This window comes from Betta splendens, chromosome 8, assembly GCF_900634795.4.
Source record: "Betta splendens chromosome 8, fBetSpl5.4, whole genome shotgun sequence".
Classification (NCBI taxonomy): Eukaryota; Metazoa; Chordata; class Actinopteri; order Anabantiformes; family Osphronemidae; genus Betta; species Betta splendens.
The window spans coordinates 14,648,925-14,667,060 of record NC_040888.2 but is presented as its reverse complement, the minus strand read 5'-3'; the positions used below and the strand labels follow the sequence as shown (position 1 = coordinate 14,667,060).

The window sequence follows — 18,136 nt, the reverse complement described above, 5'->3', positions numbered from 1 at the left end:
AGGAAAAAGAGTAAAGGGAAGGAAAATTAAAGTGAAAGGAAAGTGAGTGATTACGTATGGTGGGCGCTTTGCAAAGTGAGTGAGTGAGTGAGTGACATTAGAATGACAATAAACATTTATATGAAACATCTGCGAGAGAACGAGTTTGAATACTGGATGTAAAGTTATAACACATAGTTGCATTGCATCTATTGTTTTTTTTAACAAACCTTATACATTAAACCATTGTTTTTACATACCACCTGCTAGTACAGCCACGGAGTTGCTTCCCGGTCCCGGTAGAGCTCTCCGTTGACGTACAGTTTGTCGACGCTGATGACGGCCCTGCAGCCTTCTGCCATGAACCTCTTACGGATGGGGAACAGTCGGCGGCGGCGGTCGAGGATCTCCTTGGGGAACTGGTCGTTGACGCTGTAGTCGGTTCCCTTCAGCTGTCTGCCCCGGCTCTTAACCAGTTCCTTCTGCTTAAAGTCATGAAACTTGGCAACGATGGGTCGAGGACGCTGGCCATCCGGTCGTCTTCCTCCAAGTCTATGCGAACGGTGGAACGCCATCTTGTCGACAACTTCCGCTGGAATCTTCATCTGTTGTTTAATGAAGTTTTTAATTGTGGTTTCCGTGTTTTCCTCCGCCTGTTCTGGAATCCCCGAGAACACCAGGTTGTCCCTCATGCTGCGGGCCTGCAGATCGATAATGCCTTCTTTTATTTTTTTATTTTCGGCCGCTAGCTGAGCCACATCCTCCGTCAGGGACTGCACCGTTCCTTTCAGGGCCTCATTCTCGGTGGCGAGAGAAATCACCTGCTGCTGGCTAAATTCCAGGGAGTCGCGGAGGGCCATAAACTCTTTGTGGAGGAGTTCCACTAGCGCCAGACGTGCGTCGAAGCTTGATATTTTTTTCTCGATTGACTCCAGGATGTCCGTGATGTTTTTATCCGCCGAGCTAGCTCCAGGTGACTCAGGTGAGTCAGACGGACGGGAACGCTTGTTGGGAGCCGTCTCCTTTTTCCCCATTTCCAGACGCTCGAAGCACTCGTCGATATACTCGAAACTTTCTTCGGTGTTATCCAGAATGGTAGGGTGGTTGATTATTTTCCATAAAATAAGGTAGTTATTTATTTAAATTGGCGGATAGTTTGTCGCGCTGTTGTTTACTACCGGTGTCGCGCCGCCTTGTTGAATTTCTCGTGCTGTTCTCGCAGAGTCTCGCGTTCTCTCACAGCATCGCGTCTCCTCGATGCCTACGTCCTCTTCTATGTCCTCGCCTACGACCTCTCCTACGTCCTCGCCTATGACCTCATCCTCTTCCATGTCTACGTCCTCGCCTACGACCTCGCCTAGGACCTGTCCTATGTCCTCACCTACGACCTCGCCTATGTCCTCGCCTACGACCTCAACTACGTCCTTGCCTACGTTCTCGTCTACGTCCTCGCCTATTACCTCTCCTACGTCCTCGCCTTACGTCCTCGCCTATGACCTCGCCTAACGTCCTCGTCTATGTCCTCGTCTGTGTCCTCGCCTACGACCTCGTCTACGACCTCTCCTACGTCCTCTCCTACGTCCTCGCCTATGACCTCGTCCTCTTCCACGTCTACCTCCTTACCTACGACCTCGCCTACGACCTCGTCTACGTCCTCGCCTATTACCTCTCCTACATCCTCACCTATGACCTCTCCTACATCTTCTCCTACGTCCTCTCCTACGACCTCGCCTACGTCCTCTTCTATATTCTCGCCTACGACCTCTCCTACGTCCTCGCCTATGACCTCACCGATGTCCTCGCCTACGTCCTCTCCTACGTCCTCTCCTATATTCTCGCCTACGACCTCTCCTACGTCCTCGCCTATGACCTCACCGATGTCCTCGCCTACGTCCTCTCCTACGTCCTCTCCTATATTCTTGCCTACGACCTCTCCTACGTCCTTGCCTATAACCTCGTCCTCTTCCATGCCTATGTCCTCGCCTACGACCTCGCCTATGACCTCTCCTACGTCCTCTCCTATGTCCTCGCCTACGACCTCTCCTACGTCCTCGCCTATGACCTCACCGATGTCCTCGCCTACGTCCTCTCCTACGTCCTCTCCTATATTCTTGCCTACGACCTCTCCTACGTCCTCACCTATAACTTCGCCCTCTTCCATGCCTATGTCCTCGCCTACGACCTCGCCTATGACCTCTCCTACGTCCTCTCCTTTGTCCTCGCCTACGACCTCTCCTACGTCCTCGCCTATGACCTCGTCCTCTTAGGCGAGGACGTAGGACATGTCCTCTCCTACGACCTCGCCGACGTCCTCTCCTATATTCTCGCCTACGACCTCTCCTACGTCCTCGCCTATGACCTCACCGATGTCCTCGCCTACGTCCTCTCCTACGTCCTCACCTATATTCTCGCCTACGACCTCTCCTACGTCCTCGCCTATGACCTCACCGATGTCCTCGCCTACGTCCTCTCCTACGTCCTCTCCTATATTCTTGCCTACGACCTCTCCTACGTCCTTGCCTATAACCTCGTCCTCTTCCATGCCTATGTCCTCGCCTACGACCTCGCCTATGACCTCTCCTACGTCCTCTCCTATGTCCTCGCCTACGACCTCTCCTACGTCCTCGCCTATGACCTCACCGATGTCCTCGCCTACGTCCTCTCCTACGTCCTCTCCTATATTCTCGCCTACGACCTCTCCTACGTCCTCGCCTATGACCTCACCGATGTCCTCGCCTACGTCCTCTCCTACGTCCTCTCCTATATTCTTGCCTACGACCTCTCCTACGTCCTCGCCTATAACCTCGCCCTCTTCCATGCCTATGTCCTCGCCTACGACCTCGCCTATGACCTCTCCTACGTCCTCTCCTTTGTTCTCGCCTACGACCTCTCCTACGTCCTCGCCTATGACCTCGTCCTCTTAGGCGAGGACGTAGGACATGTCCTCTCCTACGACCTCGCCGACGTCCTCGCCTATGACCTCATCCTCTTCCACGTCCTCGCATACATCCTCGCCTATGACCTCTCCTACGTCCTCGCTTACGTCCTCGCCCACATTCTCGCCTACGACCTTGTCCTCTTCCACGTCTACGTCCTCACCTACGTCCTCGCCTACATCCTCGACCTACGTCCTTGACCTACGTCCTTGCCTACCACCTCTCCTACGACCTCAACTCAACTGTTGTTTGAGCATGTGGGACCTTAATAATAATTCTGTTAATAACAGATTATACAGATGAGGTCCCCCAACATAATATAGTGATTGTGTATATGTTGGAGCATTTCCATTAGTTCATCACTAGACGAAGGTCGTGATCTCCGTGATAGGAAGTGTGCATCTGTGGGGCGGACGGCAGAAGAAGAGAGAGAACCCAGATGGAGACCCTGTATGGAACGTTGAGATGCCGTGTCATTTCTAGTCAAGTTATAAACTAAAGGCCGTTGTCTACATTGTGTTATTAGCCACCTCACGATACCATATAATATACTTAATATTCACAATGTAACACAAGCACTTCTTACTTTATCACAAAATGATCACAAATTGTTTTAACGGTTTTTAATTGTGTACATTGAAGTACAGCAAGGACAAGGAGGCTGGTTGAAGCAGATGATGTACTTGCAGTGTATCACCAGCTGTCACTGTTCTGTGTGGTTTCAAAGTGTTGGTTCATTTTTCCAGCACAATCAGATGAACCTTGTGGAAGCTTCATGGGGCTTCAGCTGCCATCCCTACAGACGGAACAGGCAGAAAGCTTGGTCTGAGAAATCGTGATCGTTTATTTAGTTTGTAGTATTTACTTTCAACGGTCAGCTGAGACCTGCACCGTTCTGACTCTGCTTCGCTTCACCCACAGTTTACTTAGCGGCTGACGGCGCCTGCCGGCAAGTAACAGGTAAATCGGTAATGGACGCTCCTGATTGTTCACAAAAAACACGACACAAAACACAAGTTAAACGCTACGTTCCGCCCATAGATCACTCTGTTACGGAGAGCGCATGCGCTAACAGGTAACGTAAACCACGGCATTGACAGGGACAGCTAACGGCTGGGATGGCACCCAGGCAGAAAATTCGTCAAATTCATGCCAAATTCGTTTTTAAAGAAGGCAAAGCTGGGAGGCGGGCATCTCCGTAGTCTATTTTTGTGTACAAAGAACTTGGCTAAACACAATGCAGTATTAATACATAAATAAGTTTAATGTTACAATAAGTAATATGTTACCTTTAGAGAAGAAACTCATAATAGGCGGGAATTTATTTTTTAACCATTTGTGAACATCCAACCAGAAAATTTGTATAACATTACATAGGAAAAATACATGGACGATATCCTTAATAGCATTTTGGCAGAAGAAACAGCTGTTGTTATCAATGTTAAAGCGTAGTCTGAGTAATTCTTTGGAGAGATAGATGTTGTTCAAAATTTTAAAATGTGTTTCTTTTGCTTTTGGGGGAATAGGAAGTTTAGTAAATTTGGTTCTTAATTTAATAACTGTTTTTGTCAAATTTGTGTAATATATTACTTTCGTTTTGTCGCCCCGGAAACAACCGTTCAGTGAACCAATTTCTGATAAATAATTGTCACATTAACCAATGGTCAATTCTTTATTTTAAATTATAATTAGTGCTGACCCATATTATGCCTGGGTTAAAGTGTTTCCATGTGTCGATTAGGCCTTGCTCATTGTTTACATCTCATTGCAGACATTGTTAAATGTTACATTTGCATCTCATTGCAGAATTTGTTAAATGTTACATTGGGGTGACTTGAAGCATAATTAGAAGGAGCTCTATCCATACAGTCATCTTGTACTAGGTTCAAGTCCCCTCAAGTATAATATTATTAGATGAGTATGCTAAACTGAGTTGGTTTAAATGTGATCAGATTCGGTCAGATCTTTTATTTTCCTTGGTATTATTATAGCCATATATGTTAACAACCAGGATGAACTTCTACTGAATTAAGTCATGGTGTCACTCTCTGGCCGTTGATGAAGGCATAGGGACCTCAAAACATAGTCTTACATCCATTCTTTCTCGCCTGTTCAACTTTAGGCCACACTGCATTTCTTGCCTCTCTGTCCTCTTTGATGAGGTCTTCTGCAAACCGTGCTGTATGTTGAGGTCCCTGCAGACTGGATGATGATTAGTTGTTCGCCAAAGCTAATCCCTGAAGCTCCTTCCTGTGAACTGAATGATGATTTGTCGAGGGTGGTTGACATCGTTTGGGCCCAGACGGTGTTCCGTATCGAGAATATAGTCAATTTTCTCTTTCCAATGTGGTGTGATCCTTGAGATGATTTTGCCTACCAGGGCTCTAGTGTTTTCATCTTTTTTTTCCTTAACCCCATTTAGTCTTAAGTTCCATCTTCTCTTGTATCTTTCTGCTTCTACCGTTTTCTTTACCATCTCTGACATTCTCCTCTCTAATCTTGCCCGGAAGTCCCGGTCACCAGTTAACATGGTCACTCTTTCATATGGTCGTACTGAAAGGCCGATTGGGGTGTTGTTTTAATCACACGTGAATTGTATTGCTGTGCCTTATCCCTTAGCATGACGAAGATGTGTGCTTCACCAAGGAATTTACAAACCCTTCAGTACAGGGAGCAACGGTGCCTGGTATATACACGAATATGAGCCGTCATGTCTGTCTGATCATTAAATATAATTAAAGTCATTAGTCAGTGGACTAGCTTGTTGCTGCTTGTGGAGCTTTCAGGATCTGCTGTGCCACGTCGAAGGAACTTCCTTGTTCATCAGCCAATCAGAGCATGCAGGCTAAATTAGGTCATGTTATTTTACTTGTAAATTTAGCCACAATTTGTGCGTAATTTTAACGCCCCAAATTATAAGTGTAAACATGGTATAGCCCCACTAAGAGTAGAAGTACTGATCTGGATATGCACACACAAATCTAATGTGACTCTAATTTGACTCAGTGGCATAAACCATGGTGAGTGGTGCTCTGTAGATCTGCTTGTGAACCAGAGGCAGAGCTTTGTCAAATTCATTTTTTTTATTTTCACACTAAAAAGCCTATGGTCCGTGTTTTTTACATATCTTAACACACAAATGATCAATAATATGTTTTATGTTTTACTACAGGCGGCACGGTGGTGCGGTGGGTAGCACCGTCGCCTCACAGCAAGATGGTTCTGGGTCCGGAGACGGCCCTGGTGCCTTTCTGTGTGGAGTTTGCACATTCCCCCCGTGCTTGCGTGGGTTCTCTCCGGGTTCTCCGGCTTCCTCCCACAGGCGGCCCTGGTGCCTTTCTGTGTGGAGTTTGCACGTTCTCCCCGTGTTTGCGTGGGTTCTCTCCGGGTTCTCCAGCTTCCTCCCACAGTCCAAAGACGTGCATTAGGTTGATTGGACTCTCTCCATTGCCCGTAGGTGTGAGTGTGTGTGTGAATGGTTGTCTGTCTGTGTGTTGCCCTGCGATGGACTGGCGACCCATCCAGGGTGTACCCTGCCACTAGCCCATAGCCAGCTGGGTTAGGCTGGGTTAGGGAGTAAGTGGCTTGGAAAATGGATGGATGGATGGATGTTTTACTACTGTTTTTCATTTTTGTTTCTGTCGATCTTCAGATGAAGCCAAAGGAGAATGATGTAAAGAACAAAGGAGTTTTAAGGGATAGTTACAGAGAATAACCAATAAAATTGTGATATTGAGCTCTCCCATGTGGCTGCACACTGTAACTGCATTTTTTTTATCCAGCGCACTGTGACAAATTATACACAGCAGCTTGCACAAATGCCGGTGTTTCATCTACTGAAGTATTCTTATTATTCCTGTGAGGTCACTATTGAAACTAAAATGTTTTAAGGTTTGTGGTGTTTTTTACTTTTTGCTTTTACATTCTTTAGTGTATGTTTTGTATTTGCACTTACGGTTTCCTCTCTTCTGTCTCTCTCGCAATAATTCCTGCCTCACATGTTTGGCTTACAAGGACTACAAAGGACGCTCTAATGCAGTCTTTTACTCACTGCCTTGAATTTGCAGACACTAAAACAGGGTTGAGGCAACATCAACTGAAAACATTTTCTTTATTTGGCTATTTAATTACACTCACATGGTATTTAATAAACACAGAACCAGCTTCTCATTGTATTAATATGGGCGTGTACAACACAAACATGGGCGTGTTCACATTGACCACAAACCAAGAAGAATGTCCTCATTCATCCACAAGTAGAGGTAACTAATAAATACAAGAAATTTCAAAGATAACATAAGATTTCAAAATAAAACAACAGTGTTACCAGGGTATTTATAAAGCAAACAAACGGTAAAAGAAAACTTCAAACTTTAAACTGTGAATGGTTGTAAAGGAGAACACTTTCTGTGGTGTTTCACGTGACAGGCAGAGAAATCGACCCTGTAAGTAAAATCATCCCTAATTTACACAAGATGAAGAATTCCAACCACAACAATTTTTATTTTGATTGAATCTGTCTTTTTTAACGCTGTACACCAGTCACGTCAGGTAAATTGTCGGTCATGTGACCCTCACCTCACAGATCAGGGGGTCTCTGCTGTTACTTTGTAGAAATCCCAGTGTGCTTTATGTGCCCAATGTGCTCATATTCATACTTTATATATTCAATCCAATATAAAGCACAACTATGAACCGTGAAAGTAATTCCAGAAATGACACAACATTACATGGTCATTACATTACATTCTTTAGTTTTAGTCAGAGGTCACACAGAACTAGTGGTTGCTTGGTTAAAATGAAATATTGTCATGGTTACATAGACGATGCTGTGTTTGTGTTTAGCGAATGGGGGCCTTCAGGGCTGCATCTACCTCCTCCTCAGGCAGCAGTGTGTGCCACTGGGCCACAGGGCGCCTGGGGTTGGCCAGCATGTCTGACCAGTGACGCAAGCCGACGCCTGACGCACCGTAGCCGATCCAACACTTGCCGATAGGGTCGTTGCTGCCCAGCTTGTCATAATCGTACACAGTGATCAGTACCTGAACTTTCTGTGTAGCAACAGCAGAGAAAATGAGATGTTAGTCAATTCATTTTTTTTTTCAAATTCATAAATCTATTTATTTCTGTAGTTGTACAGAAGTTAGCAGTTGCATATGAATGGAGACACCACAACAAATCAACATCAAATGTCACACTTGTAGCATGCAACAGATTAAATAAAGTAGCAAATTCTAAAAGGTTTCTTTCATCAAAGCTACAGTTCTTAAAGCTCCGTAATAGCTTTGACCATTCTTAACATTGTCATACATCGTAAAGGAGCTCACAGATGTTTCTCAGTTGTTTGTTTTCATTCTTTTTTATTTTGAAAAGTTTGACCCTGCAAACATTGTCATTGTGCAATGTTGTGGTAACATGTTTCCTTGTGTCCACCCACACATGCAGAGGCTGTTTGTCCTTCTGCTGTATGCAAGGTTTTCAAATATTTTATGTGCACATTACCTCAAATGGCTTATTTCCTGCTTGGGTTGTAATTGTTAGAGAGAATTTCTCTTTTTCTCTCTTTCTTTGTTTCAGGTCAGTGGATTTCACTGATGCAGGCTTTACTGTAGCATTGAGTACTTCTTTCTGTCACTTTAGAAGCAAAACACTTTCTGAATGTGCAGTATGTGATAATTCTGCATCTTCACGTTCTTCATTTAATTTTGAATTCTGCCATTACATTATTATTTTAGTCACCCCTATTAACAGTTCTCACAAGGATAAATATTGCCATTGCTGGGATTTGTATATGATGGTGACATTAGGGTAAGCAATGGTGCCTTTGAGAAATCTATAATACTAATTATTATTTGCTTATTTGATATATTTTAATGCTGTGTTATTAGGAAAAATGGTTACTGTGCAGTTGGACTAATAAAGGCATTCTTATTTTTACTGTCTGTTGATGTGCTGGATGCTTAAAGGTTGAACAGAACACATTGTATGTACATAACATTAAAACCACAATTAGCTTCCTGGTTAGACAAACTGCTAGTCATAGTGAAGAGAAACTTTGTGCCTTCAGCAGATGAATCAGAAGATAAACTACTGGCTGTAATGAAGGGCATGAAAATCCATTCATGCTGGTGGTTCAGCTCTGTGTACAGCAAGAAATAGGAGTACAGTTACAGTAGTACTAACGACTGGAGGCTACTCCACAGCACTCCATGGCTCCCCGTCAAGCTTACTGTAGGTTGAATTCAAAATCTTCCAATTCACACAAAGTTTATAACCTGGAAAAAGCAAGACTCATCTGTCCGGCCCACACTTTCAAAACTATTCTGTGCTCTTTTTTAATTCCTGACCTACAGTGCCATCTGAAAAGGATTGAGAGGATGTTGATGCGATTTTGATCTGCAAAGGAATGTTCAAAATGTTCAATACATTTGTCAAACCGTGGTCTTAAAGATGCCCTGTGTTGTGGCCCAGGCCAAATCAGTGTATATGTGTATCTGTATGTGTGTTTGCAGGTCAGCTGGTGTCTCAGCAGGAGGCAGAGGTGGGTCCCCACTGGCTCCAGATAAGAGGCTCCACATTCAAATGCTCAACATTTCCTACAGCTCCTTGGACTGCAGGAAATGCTCTACTTTTGAGTTTCATTCTGTAAATAACTGTGTCTTTTTTGTTGTGCAGATGTTTCCTCCTATTTCTGGTTAGAAAGTAAGGTTTAAATTAATGTTCTAGAGATGTCGTAACCAAATAAAACAAACCTGGATCTGGGAGAAGGGGATTTCAAAGCTGAAGCTCTCATTGAAGTAAGGGTTCAGTGTGTTTTGCTTCACTGACGTCTTCTTTTTTTTCAGTCGCTTCCCGTTGTGTTGCAGCACCACCTTAACAAAAGGATCTGAGACACACAGATGAAATGTCACACAGTACCAGTTATACGCTATTACTACAGCTCCAGTGTGATTATTCGTGGACATATGTTTGTTCACCTGACAGTCCTCCGACATCCATCTTTTTCAGGTTTTTAGCTTCCATGATGTTGACTGTCAGCTTACCAGCTGTGGGGACGTAGCGAAGGGAAATACAGATATCACCCAGCTTCTCTTGCTGTTGGAGACAAAAAAACAAAACAAAACATACATTTGTTGTTTAAATGTTGGTGAAGATATTAGCTTTACAATTCAAGTTGATGATAAAGCAACACGTACCTCCTCCTTTTCTCCTCCAACTAGATCTTTCCATTCATGTATTGGCTGTCCGAGGTCTATAGTGTTCATGGGGATCTTGAGATCACCAATGACATCATGTTTCCCAAAGCGATCAAAGTCAAAAACCTGCAGCACTAGAGTCTGACCACCCAGCTCGTTATAGGGTATCTGGAGAAAGAGGAAGTGTTAAACACTGCATTTGAACCATGTTAAACTGATTGTTGGATCACAACCACCCATATTAGTTGTAAAAACCTTAAAGGTGAAGGTCTCATTGAAGACGGGACAGAGATTCTTTCTCTGGACTTTGGTTTCAAATTTCTTCTTCTTGTCTGGCAGCATATAGACTTTAACATATGGGTCTGAGGTCCCACCCATGTCCATAGCTGGGAGGTCCTGAGCCTGGAGGATGCCGACTATCAGCTGGAGGAGCCGAGCGTAAGATAAGTTGAATGTCAGCAGATTTCTGTGATCTGTTTGATCTAATAGTGAGGACTGTATTAAGCCTGTGTGTGTGTGTGTGTGTGTGTGTGTGTGTGTGTGTGTGTGTGTGTGTGTGTGTGTGTGTGTGTGTGTGTGTGTGTGTGTGTGTGTGTGTGTGTGTGTCTGTACCTGATTTTCTGTGAAGTTATAATCCAACGTGTACTCCAGTTTGCCAAAGAACTCCTTTTCTTCTTCCTCCTTCCCATCTTCTCCTTCCTGGAACAGCATTTTTCAAGTTTACATTTAGCACTTTGATGTATATACTATACAAACTCAAAATTTAATCAACATGACACATAATCTGAAAAGGATCCGTAGATGAACTTTCTTTCAGCAGGTTCAAGATCTTCAGGGTTTTTGTCAAACCAGGGTGGTAAACATGCCCCAGATGGTTTATGACCCAACTGTGGTGTTTTAATCACTAGGTTTTGTGTTTTCTTGGTTAAAATGAAGGTTTCATTCTTTCAGGGTTAGACACAAAACTGTGGAGCTGAAACTATTTTAATTCAGCTTCATTATATTAATCATGGTGCTGTAGCTTCTGTTTGCGCTTCACTAAGCTGTCACTGCTGCCATTGGACAAAGGCCAAACAGCTGTGCATAGTAGATTTTAGAGCACACACACACACACACACACACACACACACACACACACACACACACACACACACACACACACACACACACACACACACACACACACACACACACACAGCTCCATCTGTTGGCCTGACAAGGCTGTAGACACACTAACATATGTACACCTTGAATGACTCTCTTGCTCCACTCCTTCCTTACCTTCTTCTCCTCTGCTTCCTCTCCCTCCTTGTCCTTCTTCCTGCGCCCTCGTCCTCCCTTTCTCTCGCGCACCTTCTTGGGCTTCTTGCCTTTGATGAAGCACTTCTTGTAGATGCAGAATCCCAGGCAGGCGACGAGGGCGAGGACCACTACCACAATGGCACCCACAGCCCACATGGGCACTGGGGAAATCAGGGAGAAGGGTGGGAATGACAAGGTAGTGAGAAATGTGTGGAAGTCCTTCTCAGGCTACCACTAGTGTTATGGAATAAAATCGCTTGATCAGTAAACTCAAAGTCCCTATGGGATCAGTTTTATTCATTGCGATCATTGCTTGATTGTTCATTGAATTCTAACTGACTAAAATTTTAAATCTGATCCGCGCACATGGCAAATGCAATGGATCAAGACATGAAAGGGACTTACTTTTAAGTTTATGGTCTGAAAGAGCGGAGCAGAATGGTCACATGACGAGATGACAGAGATCAAGAAATAAAAGAGAGAACAAGGTGATTTGATGCTGATATGACATGAGACAGATATGTTCAAATACATCAGCCTTTGAAGTTTAAGGCTTTCCAGATGTTCTTTTAATGTGTGTATTTTGCAAGTATTTGTGATGTGTACAGTTTTATGTGTACATACTTGGCAGGTGTGTGATCTCATTGAAGAACTTGTTCTTCATGCTGGCGAACTGGTGGTTGGAGTGGTGGGAGGGTGGCTGAGGTGGCGGGGGCTCCCTCTCCTCCTCCTCCTCGGCTGCCCTGCGGAGCCGCACCTCTGCCGCACCGACCAACAGCATCACTGCTCTGCAAACAAATGACAAAAGCAAATGGTCCAGTCGGTCTCATCCGCTTTTGGCGGCATTTAAGCCAACGCAAGCAAAAGTGTCAACAGTTACCAGTGGCTTCTATTACAAAGTAGTTACCTGTTTTTTAATTTCATAGAAATATTTCTTCTCCCTGCTTCTGTTTTTCCAGGATGACCCAATATGACACTTGTCCTTCCTGTAATCTCTTTAATCTTCTGTTACAAACTCTTGCCTTTCACCATCCCAGTCTACGTTTAGTCCAATAGTCTCTGACACTTCAAAAAACACGTCACGTGGCGATTCATTATTAGGCCACAAAAACACATCTAGCAAGTCCACATACAGTATGACAACAACTTCAGCATTTTCTCCAACACGTCATGCAAAGCTTCATTTTGTTATCAGCTCTGCATTTCTTCCACTTTCTGTATCAGTGTATCCTTGTTGGTTCCTTTACTATGTGTAGGTACAAATTGACTGCCATGTAGGCAGTCCTCCAAAAGTGACTTTTGACTGCTCTGTAGGCATGCTAGTGTTTTAAAATTGAATAGTATAGTAATATTAACTTATCTATTTAAAATCTAAAATCCTAAATGTGACATCACTATAAGCTACTGCATAAGATAAGTATAAACAGATATGTATTGGTAATAAAGTTATACATTCTTACTGTAATTCTACATCTAAATAGCGCCACACTTAACACATAGATATCCCCTTACCCTCTACTGAGCCCCTTGCACCAACCACGTACCGTATAACAGTGTAACCATGACCAGCACCCAGAAACTGAAGTAGCATACTACTGAAGAACTCAACATTATCTGTATTAGTTGCATCTTATTTCCTGAAATGTCAGCAATGTCAACATTTCTTCTGTTTTACTGTTTGTTATTGTAACACACTAGAAATCATAACATATACAGTATAATTCTATCGTATAAAATAACAATCAATCAATTGTAGCTTCTCCGGTGTGATTTTTAGAGCGTTCTGATTTAGTGGAGTTAAATATCAGATTTAAAAGGCACATAAAATGTAAACAGAAAGATGCCTCCACCTGCTGCTACTGTAGATACCTGCCTGTGAACCTAGAATGAAGCACTAAAAGTGAAAATGAAAAATTCTTGTAACTTTCTTTCTCAGTAGGGACTTTAGCTATTGTAACACACAATCCCACAGGCCCTGCCCACATGACACATCCCTCTGTTGCTGCACAGCAGTTTAACAAGATTAATTGCCAAAGGTAATCCAAAAATCCCTCAGCTTAAACAAATTAAGGACAGTTTGCCCCTCTGGGTCTCCTCCCCTTTCTCCACCCTCCTATCACAGCTCTCCTCACCCCTCCCTTTTGTCACACATGAAACAGAGGCATGTGTGTTTATCGATGGCCCATCACTACATAAATCAAGTGTTAGACAGGCAGACATCAGTATGTTTATGACCAATACAAGCATAGAAAGATATGTATTTATCACACAAAAATAGACATAAAAATATTGGTTGATGTGAACAAAATTTCTTCAATATTCTGTTGTGAAAAACAAATAAATGAACTAAAAAAATTGCACAAGGTAAGATTATTAGACCCATATAATTCGCAAGTCTGGCAGCTAATTATCTTAGAATGAAGTTTGACCTTGAAAATATTAATTACAATTAATTAAAGACTTCAATATCAAAACAAAACAGCTACATTAATGCAACTCAGTAGAGTTGCTGCTACTTAAATGTACCTGGTTCAGACAAATTTGATGAACTGAACTATATTATTAATAATGAGTTTTTTGTCTTTAAACTAAGATAAATTACCCTCACTGCTACAGTAACTGTAGCTGTATGTATGCGAGGAGCAATGGGCCCTGACTTAATCTGACATAATCTGATTTTTGGCAGAAAAACATATAAACCGTTCTCCTAAGATGTAGATGATGATAATATTGTTAATAAAATCCTTCATATTCAAATGGAAAGCTTCAAATAGGTTTATGACAGATAAATGCTTACAGTAGTTTAACAGTAATTCAGATAAATCATGAAAACTAGTAGTTTGGTTTAGAGTCTATATTTACTAACAGCCATCATATGTCAGATAAGAACCACGGCTAGTATCTGGGTCAGAGAAGAGTTAGGAAGAACCGCTGCCAGAACCGGCACCAGTTGTGGTCAGGTTTTTGGAAGGGTTCATTAAGTGTCTGTCCACAAACTGTAGATTTAAAAGGCCAAGCAGCTGGAGTGAGAAACTAAATGAAAGTACAGTATTACAATTTATGCTTTTGCCTTTGAAAAAAAAATATAAATAAAATAAAATAAAAAATAGACTGAATGAAGCTAGATGTAGTGAGACTAAGCAGAACAATATTATGTAAGTCACAATAGGAAAGAACCCAAGCCTATTTCAAGCTCATTCTAAGACATTCCACTCTAACAAATAATATCAGCTAAAGCATAACTCTCAGCATATCTTTTATTTACTACTTGGGAATCATTTATTGATGAAAAAGGCACAAACCTAAAGTACTAGGCCATTTGTTCATTTAAAATCTAAAGAAAAGAAATTTGAAATTGTGTATTTGTAGTATTGTTGTATACTATTATTTGTTAACATTTGCAACAACTCTGTTTACTGTTTGATCTCCTTTAGATTGACCTGGTAAAATATTCTTTGATAATGACCCTTTTCAATTACTGTAGTTATTGGACTAGTCTCTTCTGTGTGAGTCATGCAGGAGAAAACTACTAAAATCACTGATTCTAACCTTCACTACAGACATCACTGTTGTTGAGGTGTACTGCAGCTGACTTCATGTGAATACAGGACCTACAAATAGATGCACATAAGCCTTCTACAATCCACTTAATCTTTACCTGTTTTGGAAAATGCCCTTCACGGTGTGAAAAAACATCTGTTTTGTCATTTTTGGGTCTCAATTTATGAAATTCAAACACAGCAGACATTAAAGATACCTTAGCACTAGTTTGAAACTCTCTGAGCGAAGTTATCTTTGAGCTCTTTGTGACCATGGCTGCTTCATGGTCTGTGTTCCCAGTGTCAGTACTGGCTCATTTGATGATGGCTAACATCCTATTGTATGTACATGATTAAAGACAAAGTAAAAAAAAAAAATTAGAACTATAGCAAAAATAACAGATACCAGTGACCAGAAAGTCATTTTCAATTTATACATGTAAAATATTTGTTGTTTCCACATTTTGTTTGAGTTAATTGTTTTAATTTACAGCAAATATTTTAACATACTGTATGAGCAATATTTAAAACACATGACTGGCTGTCAAAATAAGAAAGTCACCAGCAAGACAGCATTTACAGTAACTTACCGAATATGGTCCCAGTCCTTCTTTGTTCTGTTTGATTCTGTTCTTAATCTGTTGTATCCAAACGTTCTTTCGATAAATTCACCACTACCAATTGCAGAGAAGTCACTGTGCACAGCACCCTCTCTCATTGTCTCTCCCCCTCCCCCCTTTGTTAATCTCTACATATCCCTCACTGCCAATTACAAACCGTCCACCTACAGTACTACCGTACACAGCAAAAACATCTTACATCAAGTTGCATATCTACCAAAGCAACTAGATAATTTTTACTATCTGGCGTCATGTGTTAGAGAAAGTTCAGATGACAATATATAATTCCCTTGAAAGGGATAAGATTTGCAGGCTTAGTAAATCCAATGTGACCCTGAGACCCATGTGGCATTTTGAGCTTTTGTTGGGTTTCAATACATTAGACTCCACAAATAAGATCAGTTTGAATAATTGCATAATTGTCTTCTCTTATTGGAACCAGGAATCTGCAGTTTACAATCACCCAAATCAAATATTGATACTGTGTATACCAGAAATATTTGGAAGGTTGTTTTAACAAACTTCCTTACTGAACTGTAAGTTAGTGCTTTTCTTTTCTATATAGAGCATTACAGTAGTAAATTCTGGTTTTATTAAAATTAACATTTGAATTTGTCCTGATTGAGAATTGTTATTTTTTTTTGTTGTTTCAAACACTTACTTAGGGGCATCCATTAATAAACCTGTTGTCTGGAGTTCACCTTAGTCAACAAAAAGGTCAAGAACTTCTTGCTTCTTGGCGCTTTACAAGTGTCTGGATGCCTAAGGTCATGCCATGTGTGATACAGGCAGATTTCCTCCTCTCTTACACACACGTAGCATCGCAAGCCTCGGGGCTACCAGAGCAGTCAGCAATCATTAGATGATTGATGTTTCACTTAGAAACATCGAGGAGCATCGAGAACCAATAATATTTACAAGGCCAAATGTCTTCTAGGATTCAAGATTTATTAATACAGTAAAATAAGATTAAGATTTTAACAGAAACCCAAACTGGTAAAACTTCAAATATGATAAAACAGAAAAATAATATGCATGTGTACTAAATGTGTTATTACATGAGTGTAATAAAATGCAAAAATCGTTTTTGGCTTCTTGCAATGTTTTTGCATCTGACTACACTAGTTTTACATAGTTACCATTGTGTTGTTAAACTTATTAAACACAGTAATGAAAATATTTTTTTCTGTGTGGTTTTCACATTTCATTACATACTTGTTCTTACACAGTTTTAAATGTGTTATAAATGTGTTTTACACATGCGTAATGACATGCAATAATCACTTTTTGCTTTCTGCATTGTTTTTACATCTCATTATATAGTTGTAAAAATGTTATTATACATGCGTAAGGAAATGCAAAATTATTTTATCATTTTTCTTCCTGCACAGTGCTTTTCATTAAATTCTTGTTATTGCAGAATTAAAACTGCTATTACACCTGTTGTTACACATTTGTAACTGATAACTGATGTAATTTTTGCTTCCTGCACTGTTTTTGCATTTCTTTTTGCACATGCTATTACACAGTTATAACTGTAATGTATTATTACATGACATGCAACAATCATTTTGCTTCCTGCACAGTTTTGTATTTCATTACATACTTCTTAATCTCACAGTTATTAATCATCCAATCTCTATTTATATGTCACTTATCATATGTAAAAAATGCAACACAAAGTGCTACACAGATAGTCCTCCCTCCTAAAATAAAACATAAGAAATAAGAAAATATATAAAAAACACCAATCAACCTTACTTTTACTTAATTTATTGTATCACACATTGGTCGATGCAGATTTTTGAAAAAAGGTTAAAACAAAAATGGACAATTAAGGGAATTAATTTATTAATTAAAGGAAACACTGGAGATTAAGAATATATATACATAAAAGTGAAACATTAATTTCAGATTATCTGAGGCTACAGATATAGTGTACTCATAAAAGTGAGTATAGAGAGTATAAAGAGTATAAAAAAAAGTAAAAATATTTGTTAAATGGGATGAATAACTAAATGAGTAAATACATAAACACACAGGTCAACCCACAATTTACATGCAAAGATTAGTCCTTGCTTTCTGCACCATTTTTGCATCTCATTACACACTAGTTATAGTCATACAGTAGTTACAAATGTGTTGTTTTAGCCATTTAATTAGATGCAAAATTATTTTTTTGCTTCCTGCACTGTTTTTGCAACTCATAAAACTGGTAATGTAGATCATACAATGTTTAAACAAAATGTGGTAAATGATTGTTATTTAGTTTTTTCTCCATGGTGGCACTGGATATGTGCTGGGCTTTAATTAACTTAACTGTGACGACAGGATCAAGCCTGGACCCTTACCAAAGTGCTTCAAAGTGCTTTGCCGAGAGTAATGAACAAGTCTTTTTCTCTTGGATTCATTGTAAATAGAATGTGGTTGCCTTATTTTTGTTTTCCATTTATTATATTTATTTTATCTAATCTTTATTACCGCTCATCTCATCTTACCTTATGTGAAGTATGTTTTACTATTGCACAAACATTTACTGTATATTCCATATTCTAAGAATTACA

General features: G+C 40.9%; 2 protein-coding genes across 4 annotated transcripts; one reads left to right on the top strand and one right to left on the bottom strand.

Annotated features, from left to right (window-relative positions):
- The first annotated feature begins 751 nt into the window (after positions 1-751).
- LOC114861148 (uncharacterized) lies at positions 752-16,751 on the top strand. 2 transcript variants are annotated; one of them, XM_055511064.1, is made up of 2 exons: positions 752-7,360; positions 10,451-16,751. In XM_055511064.1, exon 1 carries the CDS (start codon positions 1,472-1,474, stop codon positions 3,113-3,115), a length of 1,644 nt encoding a protein of 547 aa, XP_055367039.1. In that variant the 5' UTR covers positions 752-1,471; the 3' UTR covers positions 3,116-7,360; positions 10,451-16,751. The 2 variants fall into 2 exon arrangements, with proteins under 2 accessions (XP_055367039.1, XP_055367038.1); XM_055511063.1 differs by lacking the exon at positions 10,451-16,751 and adding an exon at positions 7,761-8,852.
- syt5a (synaptotagmin Va) lies at positions 7,010-15,674 on the bottom strand. 2 transcript variants are annotated; one of them, XM_041071743.2, is made up of 10 exons: positions 15,543-15,674; positions 12,038-12,201; positions 11,819-11,833; positions 11,393-11,574; positions 10,724-10,810; positions 10,367-10,534; positions 10,112-10,279; positions 9,893-10,010; positions 9,668-9,801; positions 7,010-7,966 (listed from the first exon to the last, which is right to left on the bottom strand). In XM_041071743.2, the coding sequence occupies exons 1-10, from the start codon at positions 15,668-15,670 to the stop codon at positions 7,757-7,759; spliced, it is 1,374 nt and encodes a 457-aa protein (XP_040927677.1). In that variant the 5' UTR covers positions 15,671-15,674; the 3' UTR covers positions 7,010-7,756. The 2 variants fall into 2 exon arrangements, with proteins under 2 accessions (XP_040927677.1, XP_055367040.1); XM_055511065.1 differs by lacking the exon at positions 15,543-15,674 and adding an exon at positions 12,321-12,457.
- Positions 16,752-18,136: the final 1,385 nt, after the last annotated feature.

Bases quoted from the DNA above. Each gene is read 5' to 3' on its own strand.
- LOC114861148 (XM_055511064.1), top strand. From the start codon at position 1,472: ATGACCTCGCCTAACGTCCTCGTCTATGTCCTCGTCTGTGTCCTCGCC.
- syt5a (XM_041071743.2), bottom strand. From the start codon at position 15,670: ATGAGAGAGGGTGCTGTGCACAGTGACTTCTCTGCAATTGGTAGTGGT. The intron at 10,535-10,723 runs GTACAGACACAC...CGGCTCCTCCAG, and splicing joins ATAACTTCACAGAAAATCAG to CTGATAGTCGGCATCCTCCA. The intron at 9,802-9,892 runs GTGAACAAACAT...TGTGTGTCTCAG, and splicing joins GGATGTCGGAGGACTGTCAG to ATCCTTTTGTTAAGGTGGTG.